At 32.0% G+C, this 26901-nt stretch overlaps 3 protein-coding genes across 3 annotated transcripts; 2 read left to right on the top strand and 1 right to left on the bottom strand.

The window, feature by feature from the left end:
* The first annotated feature begins 272 nt into the window (after positions 1-272).
* Positions 273-4828, top strand: LOC11427071 (phospholipase D gamma 1). Its single transcript, XM_003611122.3, is given in 11 exon segments — positions 273-1283; positions 1418-1534; positions 2190-2384; positions 2505-2753; positions 2842-2910; positions 3016-3163; positions 3341-3489; positions 3654-3830; positions 3929-4126; positions 4260-4493; positions 4496-4828. Coding segments are annotated over 11 exon segments (2784 nt in total). The 5' UTR covers positions 273-332; the 3' UTR covers positions 4793-4828.
* Positions 4829-5977: 1149 nt separating this feature from the next.
* Positions 5978-11160, top strand: LOC11437516 (phospholipase D beta 1). The gene is made up of 10 exons (XM_003611121.4): positions 5978-7138; positions 7313-7429; positions 8379-8573; positions 8944-9192; positions 9283-9351; positions 9442-9589; positions 9825-9973; positions 10155-10331; positions 10424-10621; positions 10755-11160. Exons 1-10 carry the CDS (start codon positions 6170-6172, stop codon positions 11046-11048), a joined length of 2565 nt encoding a protein of 854 aa, XP_003611169.2. The 5' UTR covers positions 5978-6169; the 3' UTR covers positions 11049-11160.
* A 1951-nt stretch (positions 11161-13111) lies between these two features.
* LOC11429131 (hydroxymethylglutaryl-CoA synthase) lies at positions 13112-17511 on the bottom strand. Its single transcript, XM_003611119.4, has 12 exons — positions 17321-17511; positions 17078-17184; positions 16766-16898; positions 16229-16372; positions 15900-16058; positions 15576-15649; positions 14838-14913; positions 14589-14644; positions 14413-14500; positions 14159-14299; positions 13916-14065; positions 13112-13578 (listed from the first exon to the last, which is right to left on the bottom strand). The coding sequence occupies exons 1-12, from the start codon at positions 17393-17395 to the stop codon at positions 13366-13368; spliced, it is 1416 nt and encodes a 471-aa protein (XP_003611167.1). The 5' UTR covers positions 17396-17511; the 3' UTR covers positions 13112-13365.
* Positions 17512-26901: the final 9390 nt, after the last annotated feature.

Raw genomic sequence — 26901 nt, 5'->3', positions numbered from 1 at the left:
ACTTACCATTTAAATATTATAATATAAATGTTTTAAATAAGCTCTATTAGCATTAAAAAAATTGTATTAAATAGTTTTTTTTGGTACAATGTGTACATATTAATTTTGTTTATACAATGTATTAAATAGGTTATATTAACATATTAATTTTATTTATTTTATAATACAGAAAAATTAGGCAATGGTTTCTTTTGCATTTAATTACTGATTTATTGTACACGTAATTCCTTATATTTATATGGAAAACACATTCCATTGCTTCTTCCATCCATCCATCCCTCACAGTCATCTTTCAAAAACTCTCAACAAAACTTGTTACTTTTTATTAAAATATGGCTCATTTGGTTTATGGTGAAACTCCATCTTTTGGAAACTCAACCCATGGACAAGGTCAACAACTTGTTCCATTTCCAACCACTTCAACTTCCTTAAGGATCCTTCTCTTACATGGCAACTTAGAAATTTGCATCCAAGAGGCCAAAAACCTTCCTAACATGGACACTTTTCACAAGAACTTGGGGGCAATGCTTTCAATCCTACCTAAGAAACTTGGTAACAAAATGAACCAAACCAGTGATCCATATGTCACAGTTTCTGTGGCTGGTGCTGTGATTGCTAGAACTTCTGTGATCAGAAATGATGAGAACCCTGTTTGGATGCAACATTTTAATGTACCTGTTGCACATCAAGCATCAGAGATTCACTTTGTTGTAAAAGACAGTGATATTGTTGGTTCACAGCTTATTGGTGCAGTTGGAATTCCAGTTGAAAAGTTATGTGATGGTGCAAAAGTTGAAGGCTTTTTCCCCATTCTTAATACTAATGGAAAACCCTTCAAGACCGAAACCGTTTTGAGCTTATCAATTCAGTATACTCCTATTGATAAGATAACGCTTTATAGCAATGGTGTTGGTTCTGATTATCAAGGCGTTCCTGCTACATATTTTCCACTTAGAAAAGGTGGAAAAGTTACACTTTATCAAGATGCTCATGTTCCACAAGGTTGTCTTCCTGGTTTGAGGGTTGATGGTGGTGATCATGATGTTATTTATGAGAGTGGAAATTGTTGGCAAGATATCTTTGATGCAATAAGTCAGGCTCGTCGATTGGTCTATATTGTTGGTTGGTCCGTGTACTACAATGTTAGTCTCATTAGGGATACTAGAGATGGAAAAGATTGTACATTAGGTGATCTTCTCAAAGCTAAATCACAAGAAGGTGTGAGAGTGCTTCTACTTGTGTGGGATGATCCTACTTCTAAAAGCATGTTTGGATATAAAACGGTAATGATTGTCAAATAATCTTTCTATTTATGCTTACCTGCAAGTAGTTACATTTTGAATAAGATAATAGCCTATTAATTTGCATTCAGTTGCTTATTTATATCATCAAATTACTATGATTTGTTGATATGTAGGTTGGACTTATGAACACTTATGACGAGGAAACTCGCAGTTTTTTCAAGCACTCTTCAGTTAAGGTGCTTCTTTGCCCAAGATCTGGAGGAAAAGGACATAGCTGGCTCAAACAGCAGGTCAGTTTGAAAAACTATTTTTGTATGTCTATTGAGTGCATAATAAGGTTTAAGGAAAATGTTCACAAGTCTGTTAAATTTTTGTTTTATATTTCTTGTAAACATCTTTTGTCTATAAAATAACATGTATTATATGTATCATGTTTTAGAAGTTGAAAACATAAGTACGCTATACAGTTTAAACAAAGAATAGAAATAGTTGAAGGTGTTATTTAACTTATTGCTCATCTGCTGTTAGTTTTAATTCAATGAGCACTGCGATTTGTTACGAATGATTTTTATAAGAAAGAGAAGAATGCAAAAAATAGGATATTTGATCAATCATATTGATTCTGGCTAACTAGACATGAGAGAGTGGGTGATTTGTAAGTGATATATATGATGCCACACATGATTTTTGCATTTCTTGTCAAACATTTCTCTTGTAACAATAAGCATTTTCCATATTCAAAATTATCAAAGTAATACTATGTCTTTTCTTTGCATATTTTTTCTACTTTTCTCTCCATCCCTGGTTAGTCTTCTAACAAATAGATGAATTCATTATTCATGTTTTTAATCCAGTAATATTGATATTATTCAGCGGTATAGATTGTTAATCTGAATAGTATACTGTATTTAAAGAGACCTTTTTTGCTTTCTGATCAATTGCTAGGAAGCTGGAACAATCTATACTCATCACCAGAAGACAGTCATTGTGGATGCTGATGCTGGTCAGCATAAAAGAAAGATTGTAGCTTTCATCGGAGGCCTTGATTTATGTCTCGGAAGATATGATACTCCAGCGCATTCTCTCTTTAGGACTTTGCAGACAACACACAAAGATGACTTTCATAATCCTAACTACGAGGTTAGTCATCCATTTTTTATTTTCATTATTTCTCTTAAGAGTCTCTCATCGGATAAAATATGGTCTGAAAATATATTATAAGTGGTGGATTATCCTCACCTTACAAATCGGGTTTTGTAGGGTTCTGTTACCGGTTGTCCAAGACAACCATGGCATGATTTGCATTCCAAAGTTGATGGTCCTGCTGCCTATGACATCCTCACCAATTTTGAGGAGCGTTGGTTGATGGCATTAAAAATGACTACACTTCAAAAGATGAAAACTTCACATGATGATTCATTACTGAAAATTGATAGAATCTCTGACATTGTTGGCATTGATGAAGTACCTTTCCATGATGAACATAACAAGGAGAATTGGAATGTTCAGGTATCATTGACTGATTGAATTCTCATTCCCTTTAAGAAACTTTCAATTTTGATGTATCTAACTGTTTATTGTATTCTTTTAATTGAAGATCTTCCGTTCGATTGATTCCAATTCTGTGAAAGGATTTCCAAAAGAACCGAAAGAGGCTATACAAAGGGTAAAGTGACTTTATTCTCTTCTCAAACTTAGATCATTTTTTTTTCTTTCTGTGAAGTGTTAATCAAAGAGCTAATCATGTTTATTACTTTACTTCATTGAACAGAACTTGGTTTGTGGAAAGAATGTAATGATAGACATGAGCATACATTCTGCATATGTCAAGGCAATCAGAGCAGCACAAAAGTTCATTTATATTGAGAATCAATATTTTCTTGGCTCATCATATAATTGGGATTCTTACAAAGACCTCGGTGAGTATTGAGCTTAAAAGCAAAGAGACGGAGAGGAGTGATGTAAACTTGTTTCACAATAATCTACTTTTTAACGCACAGAGATTAATAAAAGTGTATAAATGAAAGAGAAAGTATTATACTATATAGGTTGCAACAAGCATCCTTGTTATATTCATTCCTTTGCTTTTATAACAGGTGCAAACAATTTAATTCCAATGGAAATTGCTCTAAAGATAGCAAACAAAATCAAACACAAAGAGAGATTCTGTGTGTATATTGTGATTCCTATGTGGCCTGAAGGTGTACCCTCAAGTACAGCTACTCAGCGGATTCTCTTTTGGCAGGTGAGCTTCCTTTACCACTTGAAAAATTGGTAACAAATCATAATAATTTCTAGTCCAAAGACATGATTATTATGAAGAACATTCATATCCATCATTAAAAACCTTAACATTGTTATGGTATCAGTTATGCATTTGTCTCACCTGCGCATGTTTGATATTGACAGTTCAAGACAATGCAAATGATGTATGGAACAATTTACAAGGCATTAGAGGAGGCTGGACTTGAAAATGAGTATGAACCACAGGATTACTTGAATTTCTTTTGCCTTGGCAATCGCGAGCTTTCAGATAATGAAAATATTTCAAATGGTGTAAAATCTAATGGAAAAAACACTCCTCAGGTATTTTGTTTTTAATCTCTTAAGTAAGTAAAATTAAATGTTTTTCCTTTTGTGCCTGCTTCCTGATCAAGTTAGTTAATGCACATTTTGGAAACTAGGCACTTACTAAAAAGAACAGAAGATTTATGATATATGTTCATTCAAAAGGAATGATAGTGGATGATGAATATGTGTTAATGGGATCTGCCAACATAAACCAGAGGTCAATGGAAGGCACTAGAGACACAGAAATTGCAATGGCAGCATATCAGCCTAATCATACTTGGGCAACCAAGAAATCCAACCCTCATGGCCAGGTAAGATACTAAGATTTATGGATTCAGAAGCACTTCTATAACAAGCCATAAACGTTTATCATATAAGTGCTTATGTATGCTGCTAGCTTTTTATGATGATTGTGTTGTGTTTGGTGCACGTGTATGTGTTTAGGTACATGGTTATAGAATGTCACTATGGAGTGAGCACATAGGAGGTGTGGAAGAATGTTTCAAGCAACCAGAGAGCATTGAATGTGTGAGAAGAATAAGGTCATTGAGTGAGTATAACTGGAGACAATATGTGGCTGATGAAGTAACTGAAATGAATGGTCATTTACTGAAATATCCACTTGAGGTTGATTCAAAGGGTATTGTGAAGCCTCTTGTTGGCTGTGAAACATTTCCTGATGTTGGTGGAAACATAAAGGGCACCTTTACTGTACTTCAAGAAAATCTCACCATCTAAACATTTTCATCCATTTCATTTTACTTCTCAAACTTTGTCAACAGCTAGTTTACAAGTTACTTAGGATTTTCTTCCATTCAATTGGAGTACTAAGGATTGAACTTATTGCTTTTAAGTATGGCTTTACCCCAATTGCTTTAAATTTTATCCAAGATAGTTTTTTTGTTTTGTTTTGTGTAAGGTACAAACCCTCCGAATTCTTAGGAGAAAGAGTCTATGATAATCTGGAGTTTAGTTAGAAGGTGAGTAAACTCTGATCAATAATCTTCCATTTAGGATCAAACTCAATTAGTTACTTTTTTTTTTTTTTTTTTTATCAATGAAACTTCATTGTTTTACAGATGAATATTTTTTTGAATGTATGATTATTAACTAACCGATAAACTTCACAAATCCTGAAATATAAGAGATGAGAGGTTCCATAACACATCTTTACAATGCTATTATGTTTTCATATTGAGTATAACACATCTTTACAAAATCATCTTGTTCCATTAAAAAAAACTTAAAAGGTGATAAGTGTCACTTTTATAACCTCTAACCAAATCTTCTTTTTATTCTACGAAGGATTTGGTTTTTTGTTTTTTCCGCAACAATACATTTTATGACTTCCAACATTATTAAGTTTGGTGTGTTGATACATATTATGTTTTGCAGAAATGCTAATTTAAATAAAAGGTTTCACATAACTATACAGCGCTAACTATTTTTTTTAATAATATATTAATATTTAGATACTTAAAATATATGAATCAAGAAAATAATACTTGAAATATGAAATTTTATTAATTTAGCCATTCGAAATGTTTTCACATCAATCCGGTGAGATTCAAACTTCAAACCTTAATTTTATCAAAAAAAAAATCCTAAAAATTAACATGTCCATCATTAAATTGCACAAAAAGAACCTGTTGCATTGAAAAATTAAAAGACAAACTAGCTTGTTCGGTTTATTTTGTTCATAATCTAAAAATTACATTTTTTTCCTCACGCAGTAGATAATTTTGATTCCTTATCTATGGTCACGGTCAACACATTTGTGTTATTGAATTGAGATCAAATGATTCAATTTTTAATACAAACTTTAATTTGTTTAAATAAAAAAACCGAGTTTAAAACTTAAATCGCTCCATCTCTATCTAACAACTACAAATATGTCCATTGCATTATGCATCAAATATTTTACTGCAAGCAATCCATGTTGTTAGGATTGAGAGTAAGTAACATTACTCCATTTTTACATGGCATCAAATAAATTTTTAAATATATTTTTTTGGTACAAATCACATCTTAATATGGATCTATCTATCTATTCAACAGTCCAAAAACAATATTCTATTTCCACATGCCATTTTCCGCCAATTGTTTTTTCCACATACCATTTCCTAAGTCTTCTTTAACATTTTGTTCATGACTTCTCTACTAGCAGCCCACATTCTAGTACCAAATCAAACGCCTTTGGTTGACCTCTTCCTCTTCAACTGTATCTATATGCTTAGGATAATAACAAGCCATCCTCATATTCCATTTCTTCTTCCATTCTTTACCAACATCTTTCAGAAACTCTAAACAATTTTCTACATTTTTAAACAAAACTTGTTACTTTTTATTAAAATATGGCTCATTTGGTTTATGGTGAAACTCCATCTTTTGGAAACTCACACCATGGACAAGGTCAACAACTTGTTCCATTTCCAACCACTTCAACTTCCTTAAGGATCTTACTCTTACATGGCAACTTAGAAATATGCGTCCAAGAAGCGAAAAACCTTCCTAACATGGACACTTTTCACAAGAAAGTGGGGGAAATGTTTTCAGTCTTACCTAAAAAACTTGGTGGCAAAATTGAAGGCAAAATGTCTCGTAATATAACCAGTGATCCATATGTAACTGTTTCTGTAGCTGGTGCTGTTATTGCAAGAACTTTTGTAATTAGAAACAATGAGAACCCTGTTTGGAATCAGCACTTCAATGTACCTGTTGCACATCTTGCATCAGAAATTCACTTTGTTGTAAAAGACAATGATATTGTTGGTTCACAGGTTATTGGTGCAGTTGGAATTCCAGTAGAAAAATTATGTGATGGTACAAAAGTTGAAGGCTTTTTTCCCATTCTCAATACTAATGGAAAACCCTTTAAGACTGAAGCAATTTTGAGCTTGTCAATTCAGTATACACCTGTTGATAAGGTAGCCCTTTATAGCAATGGTGTTGGTGGTGATTTTCAAGGTGTTCCTGCTACATACTTTCCACTTAGAAAAGGTGGAAAAGTTACACTTTATCAAGATGCTCATGTTCCACAAGGTTGTCTTCCTAGTTTGAGGGTTGATGGTGGTGATCATGATTTGAGTTATGAGAGTGGAAATTGTTGGCATGATATCTTTGATGCAATAAGTCAGGCGCGACGATTGGTATATATTGTTGGTTGGTCTGTTTACTACAATGTTAGTCTCATTAGGGATACTAGAGATGGAAAAGATTGTACATTAGGTGATCTTCTCAAAGCTAAATCACAAGAAGGTGTGAGAGTGCTTCTACTTGTGTGGGATGATCCTACTTCTAACAGCATGCTTGGATATAAAACAGTAATGATCTTCAAAAAAAACTTTCTATTTATGTTTCTGATACTTGGCTCTCTAACTCTATTAGTGTATTCCCTTGGCATGCCTTGCTGCTATTTTTGAATAGGCAATTAAGTTGTAACCAGTTTCTTACTTCTTTACCAAATTTCTATGATTTATTGATTTCTTGATATGTAGGTTGGACTTATGAACACTTATGATGAGGAAACTCGCAGCTTTTTCAAGCACTCTTCAGTTAGGGTGCTTCTTTGCCCAAGATCTGGAGGAAAAGGACATAGCTTGCTGAAACAACAGGTCAGTTAGAGAAAAACTATTTTTGTATGTCTAACTGCATAGTACTGAATTACAAAAAATGCTTTGGAATATATATTATATATCAAGAATAATTACACATGAATAGAAGACAAATCTTCGTAAACACAACATTCACAGACCTTGGAGTTATGACATTGTTGTGCATGACCCTTTGAACTCTGTAGAAGGAAACCAAAAGTGTCAAAAACAAATGGTATAAAAACATGTTGACTGTCAGAACATGCTTTCTCATGTTTGGCCACTTTGTTTGATGCAACTTTTAGGGCTGCCTGTCCTACCGTAAAAGCCCCGACCCCTAATCCCATGAGTGGTGAAATACTGGTCAAGTCTACAAATGAGTGTTTCCTCTTACCCATTTGTACACCATAACATCTGCATGACTAAGTGTTGATCTTCTATCTAGTGGGCAGTCGGCAAGTTCACAGGGGCCTCCTTCTTCACTGATACTCCCGCCCAGCTGAATATATCAAAAAGGACATCCCTAACAAAGTCATGTTTGTACTTAAAGCCAGAAAGCTCCTTACAATGAACTGCATGCTCCCAAAAGTATCCAGGTACGCCTTGTGACAAATAGGGCACACCTCATCAATAGGAGATAGTGGAATCATAAGGCAATATCTAAGGATAGTACGATACTCCACTAATGACCTATGCTGACCTAAATCATCAATCGGGATAGCTAGGAGAAAATCTTGAGCATGTGCTGCTTCCAAACACCCTAAAACTACATTTAATTTTGTTATTTCTGGTTTTATTTTTCTGCTTTATATTTCCTGTATACATTTTTGTCTAAAAAAATATGTATTATATGTATCATGTTTAGAAATTGAAAACATGAGTACTCTATACAGTTTAATCAGATAATAGAAATAGTTAAAGGTGCAATCTTTTAAAAAAGGACAAATTTTGCTTTTTGCTCAATTGTCAGGAAGCTGGAACAATCTATACCCATCATCAGAAGACAGTCATTGTGGATGCCGATGCTGGTCAGCATAAAAGAAAGATTGTAGCTTTCATTGGAGGCCTTGATTTATGTCTCGGAAGATATGATACTCCAGCACATTCTCTCTTTAGGACTTTGCAGACAACACACAAAGATGACTTTCATAATCCTAACTTTGTGGTTAGTTATCCATTTTTTATTTTCACTAGTTTTCATTGCAAGTGTTATAAGTATGGCATTAAATGAGACATGGTTTGAAAATGTGTTTATACTTACAGGATGTCCTCACAATCCGGTTTTCTAAGCTTTAGCTAGGCTCGAGTTGATATCAGAGCCTACCAAAGATTTGATAGGTCACCTGCTAATTAGGCATAACCGAAATTCTAAGACGCGAATGTTTTGAGTTAGGCTCCTTCGCATTTTTAATCTCCATAGACTGCTTTTTCTTTTTCAAAAGCCCCGTCACAGAGTTTAATGGTTGAGAATACATAATCAATTTGTCATAATAGAGGTTATGAATGAACTGAGTTTTAATTTGCATACTAAACAGGGTTCTGTTACTGGTTGTCCAAGACAACCATGGCATGATTTGCATTCCAAAGTTGATGGTCCTGCTGCCTATGACATTCTCACCAATTTTGAGGAGCGTTGGTTAAGAGCACTAAAAATGAATACACTTCAAAAGATGAAAACTTCACATGATGATTCATTACTGAAAATTGACAGAATCTCTGACATTATCGGCATTCATGAAGTACCTTGCCTTGATGGGCATAACAAGGAGACTTGGCATGTTCAGGTATCATTGACTGATTGAATTCTCATTCCCTTTAAGAAACTTCTTCAATTTTGATGTTTCTAACCGTTTACTACATTCTTTAAATTGAAGATCTTCCGTTCAATTGATTCCAATTCTGTGAAAGGATTTCCAAAACAACCTAAAGATGCAATACAAAGGGTGAAGTGCTTCATTCTCTGCTCAAATTTACTTTTTGTTGTGTTTGTGATGTGTGAAACAAAGAGCTGACGTGTTTGCTTCATTGAACAGAACTTGGTTTGTGGAAAGAATGTAATGATAGACATGAGCATACATTCTGCATATGTCAAAGCAATCAGAGCAGCACAGAAGTTCATTTATATTGAGAATCAATATTTTCTTGGCTCGTCATATAACTGGGATTCTTTCAAAGACCTCGGTGAGTATTGAGTTCTAAAACCAATAAAATGATACTCCATCTGTTCCACAATAATCGACATATTTGACCGTTTCTTACGGATTAAGTAAAGTGTGTAAATATAAGAGTGAAAATAATAATACTTTTATTGAATTACTCTTATCAAGTATTAATGTATTTACCCTTTAAATATGTTATAATATATAGGTTGCAACAGGCATCCTTGTTATATTCATTCCTTTTCTTTTATTCACAGGTGCAAACAACTTAATTCCGATTGAAATTGCACTAAAAATAGCCAACAAAATCAAACAGAAAGAAAGATTCTCTGTGTATATTGTGATTCCTATGTGGCCTGAAGGTGTACCCTCAAGTACAGCTACTCAGCGGATTCTCTTTTGGCAGGTAAGCTTCCCTTACCACTTGAAATGGTGTCATGTAATAAACCATAAAAATTTCTATTTTGATGCCATAATGATTAAGAAGATTTTCTTCTCAAACATGTATATTAAGCTAGAAGAAACTCTCAAATTTGTGTGCATTGTATTATCAAATTATCCTAAACTCTTAAATGTTGATTTGGCAGTTCAAAACAATGCAAATGATGTATGGAACAATTTACAAGGCATTAGAGGAGGCTGGACTTGCAAATGAGTATGAACCACAAGACTACTTGAATTTCTTTTGCCTTGGCAATCGCGAGCTCGCCGAAGATGAAAACATTTCAAATGTTGTAAAACCTACAGGACAAAACAATCCTCAGGTATTTTATTTTACTCTCTTTAAGTAAACTTGAATTTTTTTGCCTATCAAGTTAGTTCTATCATAATTGTTTGCATATTTTGGAACCTATAGGTACTCACTCAAAAGAACAGAAGATTCATGATATATGTTCATTCAAAAGGAATGATAGTGGATGATGAATATGTGTTAATGGGATCTGCCAACATAAACCAGAGGTCAATGGAAGGCACTAGAGACACAGAAATTGCAATGGGAGCATATCAGCCTAATCATACTTGGGCAACCAAGAAATCCAACCCTCATGGCCAGGTAAGATACTAAGATTTATGGATTCAGAAGCACTTCTATAACAAGCCATAAACGTTTATCATATAAGTGCTTATGTATGCTGCTAGCTTTTTATGATGATTGTGTTGTGTTTGGTGCATGTGTATGTGTTCAGGTGCATGGCTATAGAATGTCATTGTGGAGTGAGCACATAGGAGGTGTGGAAGAATGTTTCAAGCAACCAGAGAGCATTGAATGTGTGAGAAGAATAAGGTCATTGAGTGAGTATAACTGGAGACAATATGTGGCTGATGAAGTAACTGAAATGAATGGTCATTTACTGAAATATCCACTTGAGGTTGATTCAAAGGGTATTGTGAAGCCTCTTGTTGGCTGTGAAACATTTCCTGATGTTGGTGGAAACATAAAGGGCACCTTTACTGTACTTCAAGAAAATCTCACCATCTAAACATTTTCATCCATTTCATTTTACTTCTCAAACTTTGTCAACAGCTAGTTTACAAGTTACTTAGGATTTTTTTTTCCATTTAATTGGAGTACTAAGGATTGAATTGAACTTATTGAGTTTAGGTATTGTCCTACCCCAGATTACTTTAAGTTTTGTCAAATTACTATTACCTTTTTGTGCTCGTCTTTCCGCTTTTCTATTACTTATACTTATATGTTTTTTTTATCGCATCACATCTGATTATAATTCTTTTGAAATATACCCCAATCAAGTAAATATTTAACTTATATTGTTTTTCTTATAATGGATTTGTTTATATTATAATGAGATTTAACTTGTCATCTACGCGTGATATTTGGGAATTTTTGAACCCCTTAGCAAAATAATGTGACAGTAAAGGTTAGCCTATATAAGTAGCCAGTAACCCATGCAGAGCAGTTATGACTTATGTCTTACTTATAGCCAATCCCAAACACTACACAAGCTAGATTACTTGCATCTCAAGCAATCTCTTGAAACTACAGTAAAACCACTAAGACTAATTACACTTGAACTCTTATTAGCCTAACATTATGAAGGGTCAAACAGTCAACAACATGTAGTGTACGTTGTAGGTAATAAATATTTCTAGAGTGATGCAGCCTGCAGATGATAGTGCTGGTCAACGAATGCCAACATAGTTGGGATATTTTGGTTGTCATGTAATGCATTTGCACTCTTTGTTTAAAAACAAAAAAAAATATGTTGTAGGTAGGGAGAATTTAGTTCGCCCAAATTGAAAAACTTGAAAAAATTGATTCAGATGAAAATTGATTCTTTGATGAACACATGTTTTTTCATTGAGAGCTGAATGAAGAATAAACAAGTAAGACTTCAAAATTTGAATCTGGAGATTGTTTATTGTGTTGGTAACACCCAAGACTTTAAATTGCATTTATTTACTGCCTCTTATTTCTCTTTCGTAGGTTGATATATTATGTGTAGGTAGTTAGGAGTGGTGGTTTTCTGGCTTTGTATTTCTGGGGCCAGGGTTTGATGTTAAGAAGATTTTGGCTTTGATTTGACATTTAATGGTTTGAGAAGTTTTAAGAGAAGTGATATCTCAACATCATTTTGTGATAAATTTTTCTCTCATACTCACATTGTATTTGAGAAATGATATTTGTACAATCAATTTGTGACAACTTTTGTGACAACATTCTCTCTCATACTCATATAAAATTTTATTTTTATCTATATTGTTTTGGTTTTCGTGTCAATATCTATTTATCTATGTAAATTCATGGTTGTCCCATAAGCTGTTAAGCAAATGGTTATTCAAATAACACACCTATTGTATTTTTACTTTCTCTCTATGGTTTTGATTTTTGCGTCAATACCTACATTTCTTTATATATTTTGGTTGTCCCACAAGTTACTTTAAAAAGTGATTGTTCAAATAACATTCTGCTTTTAAAAATTGATGAATGAGTATAGTTTCACTATCGTGTTTAATGTCTCTACTATTATGGACCATATGAAAGAGATGTTTACTCCACTTTTGCTCAATTTTGACTACATAATAACTTCTTGCGTTGGGTGAGTGCTTGCATTTTGTTATGCTCTCTTGATTTAATATTGATTTAGAGTATTCCTGATGTAATGAATAAATTTTAAAAATGGTATTCTGATATTCATAAGATTAAGTTTATTTTTATTAAATAATCTAATGATTAGAAATTTATTTTTTATTCATTCGGAACCCACTTAGATTGATTTAATGGTGTTAACTTGGGATCTTAGAATATGCTGCTCCTCAAGATATTCAATTCTCTCTGGTACCGATTTGAATGGGCTAATTTGATTTAAGAAAAATAAAAAATCATTTAAGCTTTATTTGGAACTATGGAAGGAAAGAGAAAGCACAGTCTTACAAAGATAGTTAAATGCGCAGAAGGGTGGGTTCAAGGTAGGACACTTTACTTGTTGAATGGCCAGACTTCCTGTGAGGCTGTGACCACTGACCACTATCACTATGCCATTGGAGATGTATTCTAGAGGTTCACCACTATTATGAACATATATTTTCGAATTTTTTTAATCATTAAAATGAAACAAGTAACCTAAAAATATAAATTTCTGACTTCAAAGTAACATTTTAAAGGGTAAAATACAATATTAGAACAATTTTTTGACTCATACAATATTTGAACTGAGCAACAGCAACTGCAGAAAACATTTGCTTTCCCTTGCAATACTAATACAAACAAGACTACCCTTCAACTTCATTCAATGCGGAGCTTAATTCCATTTATTGTTTGTGCATAGATGCTAACCATCAGTGACCATTGACAGACAAACCGTTAACTGCAGGGGTCAAATTGCTTTCACTAGATTTCGTTGTATAGAATCTACGATACATGGTATCAACTTCGGTGAGATAGAATGTGCCTGGAGCCAAAAGGCTACTGTCCTTGCTTGTTACATAATCCTTGGCACCATACCTATGTTCCATAAGCTTCAGTGTTTCAATGAACTTCTGTGGAGGAAACTGCAATTGAAAAAGCATGTATTCATCAAAAGACTATACAACATAGCACTTCCAGCATTTTAATAAACTCTATAACATATTGACATACTCTGGGAAATTTTAAAGAAACTATCAAAATCTTTGAGGGTTTCAAATTTTTTGAAGGAGCACAACTAAAAGGGAATAGAAAAAATACTTCAAACACCAATCTGTATCTCTGTTCGTTTAGAAACATATCAATTGTATGTCAAAATATTTGTTAAAACATTTGTTGTAGTTATATATTCAATTTAATATCAAAGCTTATGAACACTTGTTGAATACTTTCATATCTGACTAGATGTTTATGGATCAATACCTCATGTCTTGACTTCAACTTTTCAGCAACATCCATCACTCGGGCAATGTTTGACAAACTAAATGGATGTTTAGTTTCACGTAATTGCAAGGAAAACATTGTGGCAGTTAAGCCACTTCCGTATGAGAATAATATCACCCTCTTACCTTCCTGAAAATTTCAAGGTGTAAATATTTATTAGAAAACAGGCAACATGGTAGCGAGAAAGCTATATTTGTCATAGATAGTGGTCAGAACATTTACCAGTGAACTATTTTTGTTGTGAAGAAGGGATGCAAATGCTGCATAGATGGACGCGGTGTACATGTTACCAACTTGCTTTGGTATCAAAGTAGATGGTTGTACCTTCTCATCATATAGAGGCTTTGCAACTTGTTGCGATGCCTTCAAAATAAAAAACATTGTACATTGTCAGCAAATATTTTCTCTACTGTCTGATTTTAACAGAATATTTTAATTTGAATTCACATTGTTTTTTCTTATATAGAATCACATACCTTTTCAAGATCCCGGCTTTGGTAGCTCTCGTCATCGGATAAAGTTGTAAAAGGTCCAAGCTTTTCGTTGGTAACCTCATCCTTAGAGCTACAATCATAATCAATATTTAACCACCTATGCATTAACTGAATAAAAAATTAAAAAGTTTTCTAGAGGATGGATAAATGATGAGAACCTGGGATTCCTCAAGAAGTCACTGAAGACCAAACGAGCAAAACTTTTTTGCACAAGCTGCAGAAGTTAAAGTATTAAAAGAAATATACAAACCCAAATACTAAATTACAACCATCCATATCATTTTTAAGTCGGACACAAAAATATATAGAACACATACAGGGAGCATTATTAAGTACCATTGAATAAGCATTATTAAGTATCATTGGCAGCTACAATATTAGATACTAAATGCTTAAGTCTAAACTACCTTGTTATAAGGAGAGTGGAATACAAAATAGTCAGCATCAGAAAGAGAGAATTGTTTTCCCTCGTGTTTCTCGTATCTGCAAAAACATAATTAGATATTTGGTCAATAAGTTATTGCAAATGTTTTAAAGACAACATCAGTCTTGGTACAAATATGGAAAAAGGTATAAGGATATACACAAATACATATAACCGTTGTCGATTTAAGCTAATTCAGAATTAGAATAATATTTTTAACAAATATATTGCTATATTATACTTTAGGCTTTAATATCGTAATAACACCATTATATTATTAGATTTATTTATTTAGTAGATTACTTTTCCACCGCTAAGTGGAATGCTAATCAGCACAGAAGCTCAGTTTCACATTTGACCCAAATTCATTCCTTCACTCATGAACTCAGCTCTTTCCATTTAAACATTGGCCGGCGCCATTAAAAATATTAATGTCCTAATGTAGAACAAAATCTACATTTTTCACCAAAGAAAACATTGCCAGGCACCAGTTTACAACCTCATTTAAGAATCTGAACTCGAAAATGAGTTGTAGTTTATAATAAAATTTTCAATAAGGGCCAGGCCAGGTCAGACCCAACTTGCATCAAGACAGCAAAATGTTGAATCAACAAAAGAAAAATATTAGATTATTTGAGCTGACTCATTCCACCCCCTGGTTAATTAATATTATACATAAAAAATAAGTTTGTATGAAACAAAATTGAGATTTGAGACTTACTTTTGACAGAAATTTTTAAAGCAAGTATCAAGAGCCATGAGGTAACATGTTTGTGAAAGCTTTCCGTCGACAACCTACAGCACAAAAATAATGTGGATTTAATGACTTGGTATCCTGAAATGTTATATGTGGATGACGTAGAAGTAAAGAACAGACATGAACAACAATTTTATCTTTCATGGCATATCAAAGCCAAATTAAAGTTGTAAGAATGCTTTGATCATCACAAGGGAAAAACGATTGGAATTTATTTTTCAAATTATATGATCCCAAAGTAAAATGTTCTGACAAGTGACAACAATGAAAATGGATTGAAAAGCTTACCGGATATTCACTAGCAAGGTCAGGTTTGTAAAAATCATAAACATGAGCCATATGACTTCCCCTCAATTTGCTTTCAAAAGAAATAGGGGCATCAGGACCAATTAGCATAGCAATAGCAGCAGCTCCTCCGGTAGGTCGAGCAGGACCTTCAGCATAGACCTGAGAAAGTAAGCATTGATTGATCAACTCCCCAACATTGTGACAGAATCCAAGACATGAATTTTTTTAGTTCAGAACTTGTAGTGTTCTTTTAATCACATATAAGGAAACAAGGTTTATTATTACTGAATATGGTCTAGAGGCAACATATAATTAGGAAACTATCTTACTGCGCTGTCAGTGCAGACGACAAGTCCATAACGTCCATCCCATGAATTGCTCTCCACCCAATTGACACAATTGAACAAAGCGGCAGTTCCTCCATAGCAAGCATTAGTTGAATCAACACCTTCAATGTCAGTATTTCCATATTTCTGTTTGTACCAAACAAATAAATAAATAAATAAATATTGTATTAGAAAGCTATGTAGAAAAACTGTTTGATCAAGAAAATAACAAGACAAACAGAATCAATCCGATCTGATTATTAACACCAACCACATCCTATATTATATCAGAGAGTGAAAAAATTAATTAATAACTTTACATGAAAACAGTCACTCGTCGCTATTACTAAGGTTATAGCATCAGGATGAAAAGAGCATACTGCACAGCTAACAATATGTCGCTTTAGCTGCAAGCTCTGTTTGATATACACAAGATTGACTGCTAAAGAGCATGCAATCCAAGTTTAAATACTCGAAACTAAGGTTTAATCACCATGCAAATAGGTACTTAAATTGACATTTAAACAATAATCAGTCTACCTCAAATATCTGCATCAAGAATGACTTGATGGATTTGCTTTTGTCGATAACAGTTTCACTGCCTACTTCAAGACGACCTATCTGTTTAGGATCGATCTCATACTTCTGAAGAAGTGTAGAAACCACTGTCAAACTGCAGATGAAATAATAATCAACAAGAAATAAGATTAGGAAAATGATAATCAGTTACAAGATTAAACACACATACAGACAGCAGTTTTGTCTCACAAAAGATGGTAATAAAACACTAAAACTACACCATGACAAGGTTTTAAATGGTTCAACATCATCATCATAAAGAAAGAAAGAAACCTCATTGAGATGACATCTTCAACATCAGAGCAAAATGACATGCAATCTTGTCCAAGTCCAATTGTATATTTCCCTTTACTAGCACCATCATGAGCCTCCAATGCTTCCTGCATCAAAAACAAAAACAAAATTAAAAAAAAAGAGGTTAAAGTAATTTCAATTAACATCACTAATCATTAATTGAATGATTAGGTTAATGAATCTTGGAATGAAATGATGAAAAGAATTAAGAAGCGGTGTTACCTGTTGAACGCAGTTAGGAGGGAAGTAGATGTCAAGAGCAAGAATTCCAACGTTGTTTGCTGCTGCTGGTGCCATTTCTTGATTCAATTCAAAAACTCCTCTTTCTTTCTTTCTTTCTCTTGTTCGAATCAATCAATGAATAAGAGAGAGTTGCCAAGGTGTTTGTTTGTTTGTTTGTTAATCACATGTAGTGTTTAGCCAACTTTACCTCTATTTATATATAAATAAATAAATAAATACACCCACCATAACAATATAAACAAAATATTATACATGTTATCATTCTTGTAATTACCAATCAAGTTTAGTTTTTTTTTTTTTCATACAAAAATAAATCCAATTTTTTTTTTTAATATTAAAAGATTAATTTGTCTAAAATATTATAGATTATTTGGAGTTTTAATTTTTGTCGAGATTAAATTGATATTTGTAAAACTATGAAGTATGAAATTGTATTTAGGAGATAGTTAGAGATAGGAATTAGCGAAGCCAGCTGGTTTGTGTTTTAAACGAACAAAAAAATGGAAAAAATGTGAATTTCCGCGAGAAATACAAAAGAAGGCAATTTTTTCTACCTGAAGTGACCTTTCTATTTGTGTTTATTTACCAATGATTGCCATTTTGCGTGATATACCACGAGGGTATACCACGTATAACGTGGCTACCTACCCTTGTCCTTTTCTGTTATTAATTAATAAATTAAGGTAGTAACTACCAACTACCATATTACGTTGAAGGGTAATTTTCTTAATTTTTTCAAAATAGATAGAATCCTAACTTGATAAAATAACTTCATTTTTATATCTCAATAAAGTATTTAATCGATCGTGGCTAATTGAGATATGTTCAGTAAAATTAAGAATTTATGTTTCTCTCAAAGGGGGTCTCTGTGTTGGCAACTATGAAGCATTCTATTTTTTTTTTCATTGATTCAAATTTGCTTTAATGCATTAAGAGGAAAAAATAACTCATTTCCATTGTTTCAAATTATAAAAAAAAAATCTAACTTTTATCATATTTAATTATGTCATTTCAAAAAATTATATTTTTTAAAGAGAAATTAAATGTAAATTGCATTCATTTTGCCCTCCCTTTCATTTTCTATAATTAATAACCAATGAAAATTGTTTTTTCATTTTTCTTGAAACTTATTTCATGGATAACACAATAAATTATACTACAAAATATTATTTTTAGTTTTCTTAATAATAGGTGTGAATTTTTTTTATTATTTTTTTACTTATAATTTGAGACGGAGTGAATATTGTTTAAGTTGTATTAGAATCCAACATTATCATGGTTAGAGTATATACTCTCTTCGTCCCTATATATAAGCACCCTTTACCTCTAATAAAAGGGTGTTTATATATAGGAACGGATGGAGTATATGGTTAGACACCATAATCTTTTGAGCTAAATTTAATGAGTTAGATTCAAAGTCAATAATGTGATATTGGACTAAGGACTTACGCTAAACGTGAAGGCGAACATTGAATTTTATTGAAATCTCAAATTATCAAGACTTTTGGATCGTTGGACGTATATGTGTTAGACACTCTCATATTTTGAGTACCAAACTCATTTAACAAATATATCTTTTAAAAAAATGTAATGAGTGAAAGGGGTGATTTTACAAAGGAAGTTTTTTTCTTCATACGTGGCGTCATAATTTAGGTTTTTTTATCGATTGGACCAAATATAAATATGATAAAATAAAATGTAGAAATGAAATTTATTGTGTAAAATATGTTTCTGAGTTGGATAGGGCACCAAGTCTAATAACTAACTACTCAAACCATTATGCTAAGTTGAGCTCTATGGTTAAATAGCTACTATCATTATAATTTTAAAAACCCAGCCATACACCTATCTACGCCCTCAGGAAATGCTTCAATTAGGGAAATATTTAATCTCTCATCTTTTCATATGTTTTCACTCTTCTTATAATAGTATGTTAATCCTAGGATTTCTCTCCTATGTGTTTCATCATGTATCGAATTGTGTTTGGATAGGATAAAATCAAATTTACTCACTTATAAACAGCTGATCTTGAGTAAAAAAATTGAGGGAAAGTAACATCTCAAATTGTTAATTATTGCATTGACATGTGATTTAGCCGTTAATCTCTTTATCTTACTAGTCCACAATTCTCAACTTAGTATTTTAGTGTGTGAGGGTTCAACTATTAAACCCTTTAAAATCAAAAAAATTACACGCCATTCCTTTGGTTTTTTTACTTTACTATGTCTAAACAAAATCAATAGTATACTTTATACGTATTTATTATCATTATAGAATATAGATTATAGTCCCCGTAAGCATAGCTCAGTTGGCAGGGACAATGCATTGTTATATGTAGGAGTCGGGGTTCGAACCCCGAACACCCCATTTATTTACTTTATAAAGTGAATTCTAGCCACTAGATTACCTGAAGAAAAAAAAATATATATATATATATATAGATTATAGAATACAAAATACTAATCAATAATTCATTTTATTACAAATAAATTATTTTATAAATTCCTTCTAAACAATTGGTATTTTAGATTTGTTAAACACGTGATTATTGTCCGGACACATACATATGATCTATAATTGACTGAATGATAGTCTTTTTATATATATTTAACAAGTGAATATAAAAAGATTCTGTAGAACAGAAAAGGAGTGAATCTCAAACAGCTACCACATGACCTGCTGAATAAGGGCTATATTATAGACAATGAAAAGTTCATTTAATATCATACATGTCATGTGCCGTTACTTTGTGGGACTTGCCCCATAGCCGTACTCGTGTTCCATGCTTCCCAATTTATTATATTATTTATTTATGCAAAATGTTAACCGATGTCTTCGGGCACTTGTTAAGGAAGCAAATATTGCAACATCATGTTGGAGTTGTGCAATCAACTCATTAAAAGTTTAAAAAATATTACTTTTAAATTAAAATTTTCTTTTTAAAGGTTCCTTAACCAGTGCCCCAGAGACACCGGTTAACATCACCCTTCATTTATTTAAACGAGTGTCTAACACATATAAGTGATTAACAATAAAATGGTACAGCCCTTGATCACTTGCCAAGCTCTTATTTTAGGTCCCTAAAAAGAAGCTCTTATTTTAGGTAAATAATATATTTTTGATTTTAAAAACAAAAAAAAAAAGTGATAAAATAAACAAAAATGACGCCATATAAATCCACATACATACATACATATATATAGCATTAATTTGCATTTTATATTGGTATTCTTTGAAGATTGATAAATTAATTAAGCAAAATAGACATGACTGGCTGCCAACTTTAGACCGACGATAAATAATAGTACTGGTATTTAATTTCGTTTTTAATGTGTAGATTGCTATATTTGGAAAATTTACATGCAATTCAAGACTCCAAGTTAATTGACTTGAGGGCAAGCTTAGGTTAGAGCGTGATGCACTTAAATTAAAATTAACCCGTAAGTAATGGAGCTCTCTACTGTGACATGACTTTTAATTACCATCACACGATTGTTCATGCCTTAGTGTGCACCTTAATTTGTCTTGTCTTCATTCGGATAGTTTTTTTTAGAAATATATAAATTAGGGAAATTAAGTAATTTAAAAAAAAATAATTCAAGTTACGATTGTTGACTAATTGTTCATAAGTCACAGCTCAACTGACAAAATTATTAAAATTGTAAAGTTATGTTGTGTTTGAGGTTCGAACTTAACTCTCTCAATTGTGTGTGTCAATTTTGATGATTATTTATCATTTTATCTATCTAAAACAAAAAGAATTGTTGAATAACTTTATATATATATATCGAAAATTAATTATTACTTGTCCAAAATCATAAAATGAAAATCAACAAATTGGTCATCTAAATTCCTAAGCAAAAGCCAAATACAGTTCATAGCTTTCGCGAGGAATACCTTGGATTCAGAACATTAAGGCTAGTACAGTGTTACACATATACTTTGCGTATTTGTTGGTATAACATCTACACATTTCGATCACTATTATAAGTGAAAATTTACATTTTAGATTCATTCAATTAATGATGTATATGATCTTTATTATAGACTACATACATCATTTATTGAATGAATCTAAAATGTTAATTTTTGCTTATAATAGTGATTAGAGGATTATTTTTTTTTACCACACTTGATGAGACAAGGCATGAGTTTATAGGTAGGATACAATATACAATCTTATATGTTGGTTTGTAAGATGGAGTTAGACTCAAATTAAATTTTAAAATGATATTAGAGATTATCTAAGATTTGTAGGCTCGTTTGTTATCTAATTTCTACTATTGGACCACTCAAATTTGTGCTATCTAATCTTGGGACGTGAGGGGAAGGGGCGGACATGAACTAGGCCCAGTGTGGCAAGTGTCGTACCAGCCCAGACCCTTTTTTTTTTTTTTTAGCTAATTGTTATATTACATAAATCAATCTTTGTAAATGAATCACATGTGTATGGTCTAGTAGAGTGGTAAAGGTGCGTGTTTTTTAAGTGATGAACCTGAGTTTAAACCTTGTTGTGCCCGTTTTAGCTTTTCAACTACGCCACCGTTGGAGACAAAGCTAGTAGTAGACCTACAAAAAATTGTGCCTCATTGAAATTGTGAATCCAGGTCTGCCCCTGGAGAGGGGCATGGACGGACCTACGTTAAGGCATGGTGTGACGATAGTTCAATGTTAAGTTTGATAAAGAGAATATTGAACTTTTCACAAATATATATATATTGAACTTTTACGATGTATTGCATGTTTGAGTTCAGCATCATCATTTGCAGCTTTTGACGTGGAAAAATTATTGTAGATGATTGAGTTCTATCCAAATTATTTGTTATTTTTAGTATAATTTTTAGCCTTGCTAACAATTTAATTATTGACTGGTTCATCCTTTGAGATGGAGTGTTGAGAGTCTCATATTATTAAACGAGACAAGACATAAACATGAGTTTATAAGATAAGTAGAGATAATCTTTGGCTTTAAAGTACTCATGTATAATTTGTCAAAAACAAAATACACATACTATTAGAAAGTATAAATTATATACATCATTTATTAAATGATTATAAAAGTTGAATGTTCTCTTGTAATAGAAACCAAAAAGAGTATATATTTGTCTGATACTTTACTATAGCTTTAAATTTATATTTTGAAGTTGCAGTCATCGTAACTGTCCGCTGTCCACAAACACAAAAAATTTGTAGTTATTTACTCCTTTCGTTCCAAATTATATGTCATTTTAAAAAAAATATTTAGCCTAAATTGTATGTCACTTTACGATACCAATTAAACATTAATGTTACTTTTTCTATTATATCCTTAACTATTTATTACTCATTCTTCTTTCAATTCTTTCATTTATTTTTCTCATATCATTTAGGCTTAAATATGATAATCGTCCATGTAATTTGGTCCAGTTTTAATTTTCGTCCCTGTAAAAAAAAAAAAACTTTGAAATACATCCCTGTAAAAAAAAATTGTTTGAAAAAGGTCTTTGGCCCCACTATTTAGCTGATTTGGCCACGTGGCAATTGTTGACTGTGCAACCTTTGCCACGTGGTGTGCCACATAATATTAAATTTTTTTAAAAAATTAAATTCTGAAAATTGTTTTTAAAATAAAAAAATAAATTAAAAAGTCTGAAAATAATTTTTTTGTATAATTTTCAAAATTTTTTTTTTTTTTTGCAAAATAATATATATTCAGAAATTTCTGAAGAAAAAAAAATTTAAATTTAAATTTTCGTAAAAGAACAAGAAATTAGAATTTTTTTTAATTATAATTTATTTTCAAAAATTTTAAATTTATAACTTTTGAAAATATAATTGACTTTATTTTCGAAAAGAATTTAATATATAATTTTCAAAAATTTAATTTTCACATTTTTTTTTCAATTTTTTAAATTTTAATAGTTTTTATGTCAAAAAATTAAGTTTTTGAAAATTTTAATTTTCAAAGTTTTTTTTTCAGAAAAGTATTTTCAGATTTTTTTGGAAATATTTTATGATTTTTAAATTAAAAAAATAATTTTCAGAATTTTAATTTTTTTAATTACGTGGACTGCCGTGTGGCGAATAACATGCCAAGTCAGACATGAAGTGGGGCCAGAGACCTTTTTCAAACAATTTTTTTTTACAGGGATGTATTTCAAAGTTTTTTTTACAGAGACGAAAATCAAAACTGACCTAAATTACAGGGACGATTATCATATTTAAGGATAATTTTGTAAAACAACTCATAATATCTCTTTCCTATACAGTATTAATTACATTTCTTAATATGTGTGAAATGCCCAAAGCATCATACAAGGACAGACGAAATATTATTTTATTTTTTTGACAAGTTGTAGCTATTGTTGTCGCTATTGAAGTATAGTACTGGAAATTTTCCTTCAAAAAAAAAGTAGTAGTACTGGTAATAATTTTGGGTGCCTCGCGGTTCACGTTGCCAATAACAAAACCTTATAGAATTTGATTGAAGTCATTAAATGACTATATTTTTCCCTCGCTTTGCACGAACGTCATATGGCTTGTGTATGTTGACCCCACGAGTGCAGCGCAGAAGCCTGTATTTGACTATTTTTATTTGGTGTTAGTTAGGTTATGATTTGTTCCTCGTGCATTTTTTATTAGAACCAAATAATTGAGTTTTTTTTACTCCCTCAATATTATTATTTTTTGTGATCACCATTCACTCAATAATTTATTATTGGACATTTTAGAAGAAAACAATTGCAATAAATTATATGTCATTTTACCATACTGATGAAATTTAATGTAATCCCTCCGGTCCTTTTTATTAGAAACAAAAGTGAGATTTTTTTTTTGTCCTTTTTATAAGAAGATTGACCAAGTTTCAAGTATGTTTGAAGCTAAATTTCATTTGTGCCCTTATTTATTATGAGAGTGAAAATTAAAAGTAAATAAGTTAGTGGAATAAAGAGGATTTAATTTAGGGGTATACATGGATTTTTTTTTTTTAAATGTAGAAGTGTATTAAATGAAGATTACTATTTTCAATGTATTTCCTTGATCTTGATGTTTTATGTCTATGTTTCTTGTATAAAGGACCGGAGGGAGTATTTCTTTATCATACAACACCAACCAAACATTATTCTATTAAGTGAGGTCGATTACATGAATCAAACAATATTATAGTTTTCCATCAAAAATCTTGTCTTTTTGCAACTCATTTACCTTTAGATCATCCATAACAGTTTCTCTTGTATTTTTTTTAGGTCTGCCTTACCTTTAGTGATCTATGCCCCTCCACCTTGTCTGCTTTCTTTACTACAACTCAAACAACCTAAGTCTAGTTTCTAGCATCTTTTCTAATATAGGTGTTACCCCAACTCTCTATAATGTCGTCATTTTTAATTTTATCTCATCTAGTTTTATAACACATCCAACGTAACATCCTCGTCTCTGTCACACTTACTTAATGTTCGTGTTGGTTATTTACCGTCCAACATTTTGTCCCGTACAACATCGTCGGTCTTACCGTTGTTCGATAAAAATTTCCTTCAACTTAAGCGGTATTTTCACATCACATAAAACACCTAAGGCTCTCATCCATTTCAACCACCCAACTTGAATTTGATGGTTTATATCCCCTTATATGTCATTTTGTACTATAAACCCAAGATATTTAAACCATGTAACTTGTGCTGAGATATGATCTCTAACTTTCACCTCTACGATAGAAACGCTTCTCCTCTTGCTATACATTATATATACTTTATCTTGCTTCTACTCAAGCGAAAGTCATATGTTTCTAAGACTTGTCTCCAACCTCCCATTTAATTCTTCCTTCGACTCTTTAAGTATGACTATATCATATGCAAAACGCATACATCTTGGTGCTCGCTTTTGGATGTGTTCTGTAAGTACATCCAAAATTATGGTATGTTGAACCTTTGTGCAATCCTACTGTTATAGGAAAATCTTATGTGTCTCCACCTTCCGTCATCATACTAGTCGACATGGTCGTTCCTATTATTTTATGGGCCTTAGGCTAAGTTTGAGAAAAGGGTCCCTTAAATAATACCTCATAACTTTTTTTCCTCTGGTAATCGATGAATGCGACACACATTAATTATGGCGGTTGAATTCTAAACTATATTGTTACCCCAAGTTACCATAATAAAATGTTTTGAAATCTCAACTATGCTGCATCCCAAAACATTGTGTGCCAAAAACACCTCATCCTTTGTATTATAAATAATAAAGAATAACAAAACAAAAAAAGTTGGGGGGTCAAACCAAACCCAACAAAGCTAAGTAAAACGATATATAGGAATATAACTAGAATATGTAGATCACCATTGAGAATCTACAATTGTTTTACAAAAAAAAAAAAAAAAAACTTCACTTTTATCGGAAAGTCATAAGATTGTGGTTTCTTCGAGCATTTTGAAATGCAAAATTATTTAAAATGTCTTTGATACCTCAAATATATTTTTCACAAAAGTATTTGTCAAATAAACAACAATAAAAAAATACTTGATTCTTGATCAAATAATTTGTTGTAATAAATATTATGTTAATTTAAATATATTATGAATTCTTGATCAAATAATATAATGTGTTCAATTCTTGATAATTTGTATTATGTCTCTTTAATTGTCATTTTTAATTATGTCATTTTAATAGTTTGTTTTGTCACTGTTTTAAAAAAACTAGTTAATCACAATTCAGATTATAAAATCTCAAATACAACAAAAAAGCTTTGAATTATAAAATCAAAATGGAAAAAATGATCAATTTGAAGACATTTGAGAAGTGAGTAGGGTGATAAAAGAAATTCCAAAAAATAAAATAAAAATAGAGGTTAGTTGAACTTAAGTTTTTTAGGGTTTGGAGTCTTTTGAAGTAGATTTGCAAAAAAAAACAAAAAACAAGAAGAGTTGCTGGACTTAAGTTTGTTGGGGCCTTTTTATACGTTTTATTATATACACTCCCGTAAAATGAAGCTTTACTATATACGCCCCCTCCGTACAAAAAAAAATTAGGCCCTAGGCCGTTGCACCCCTGGCTTATGCTTAGGGTCTGCCCTTAGTCGAGACCCCTCATACATATCCTTGATTGCTCAATATAGGCCACCCTAACATCTTTCTTCTCGAGGGCTTTCCACAAAATCTCTCTAAGCACTCTATCATATGTATTCTCGAAATTAATGGAAACTAAATGCAAGTCCTTTTGATCAATTAGGTACCGCTATAACTTGTGCAATTTTGTATATCTTCCTTGTTCTTAAAGATTGGCAATAAAGTGATTCTTCTCCAGTCATCTGATATTTGTTTTGACCTCATAATCTCGTTGAAAAGCTGGGTGAGCCACCCAATACCTCTGTCTCCAAGACTGTTCCATAATTCAATAGGTATGTTGTCTGTCTCAACTGCCTTATTATTACTCTTTAGCGCTTCTTTTATCTTGTGATCTTGAATTCAACTATAGTAATTATAGTTTTGATCAGGGATGTAATACCAAGAAATAAATGGGACTCAGGGAGGACTTAGTGTTGTCAAATTAGCATCATATATTATGCATTGGAGTCATGAAGGATAAACGGA

Source organism: Medicago truncatula, chromosome 5, assembly GCF_003473485.1.
Source record: "Medicago truncatula cultivar Jemalong A17 chromosome 5, MtrunA17r5.0-ANR, whole genome shotgun sequence".
Lineage (NCBI taxonomy): Eukaryota > Viridiplantae > Streptophyta > Magnoliopsida > Fabales > Fabaceae > Medicago > Medicago truncatula.
The sequence above is the reverse complement of the archived record's forward strand: the minus strand, read 5'-3'. Positions and strand labels throughout refer to the sequence as shown.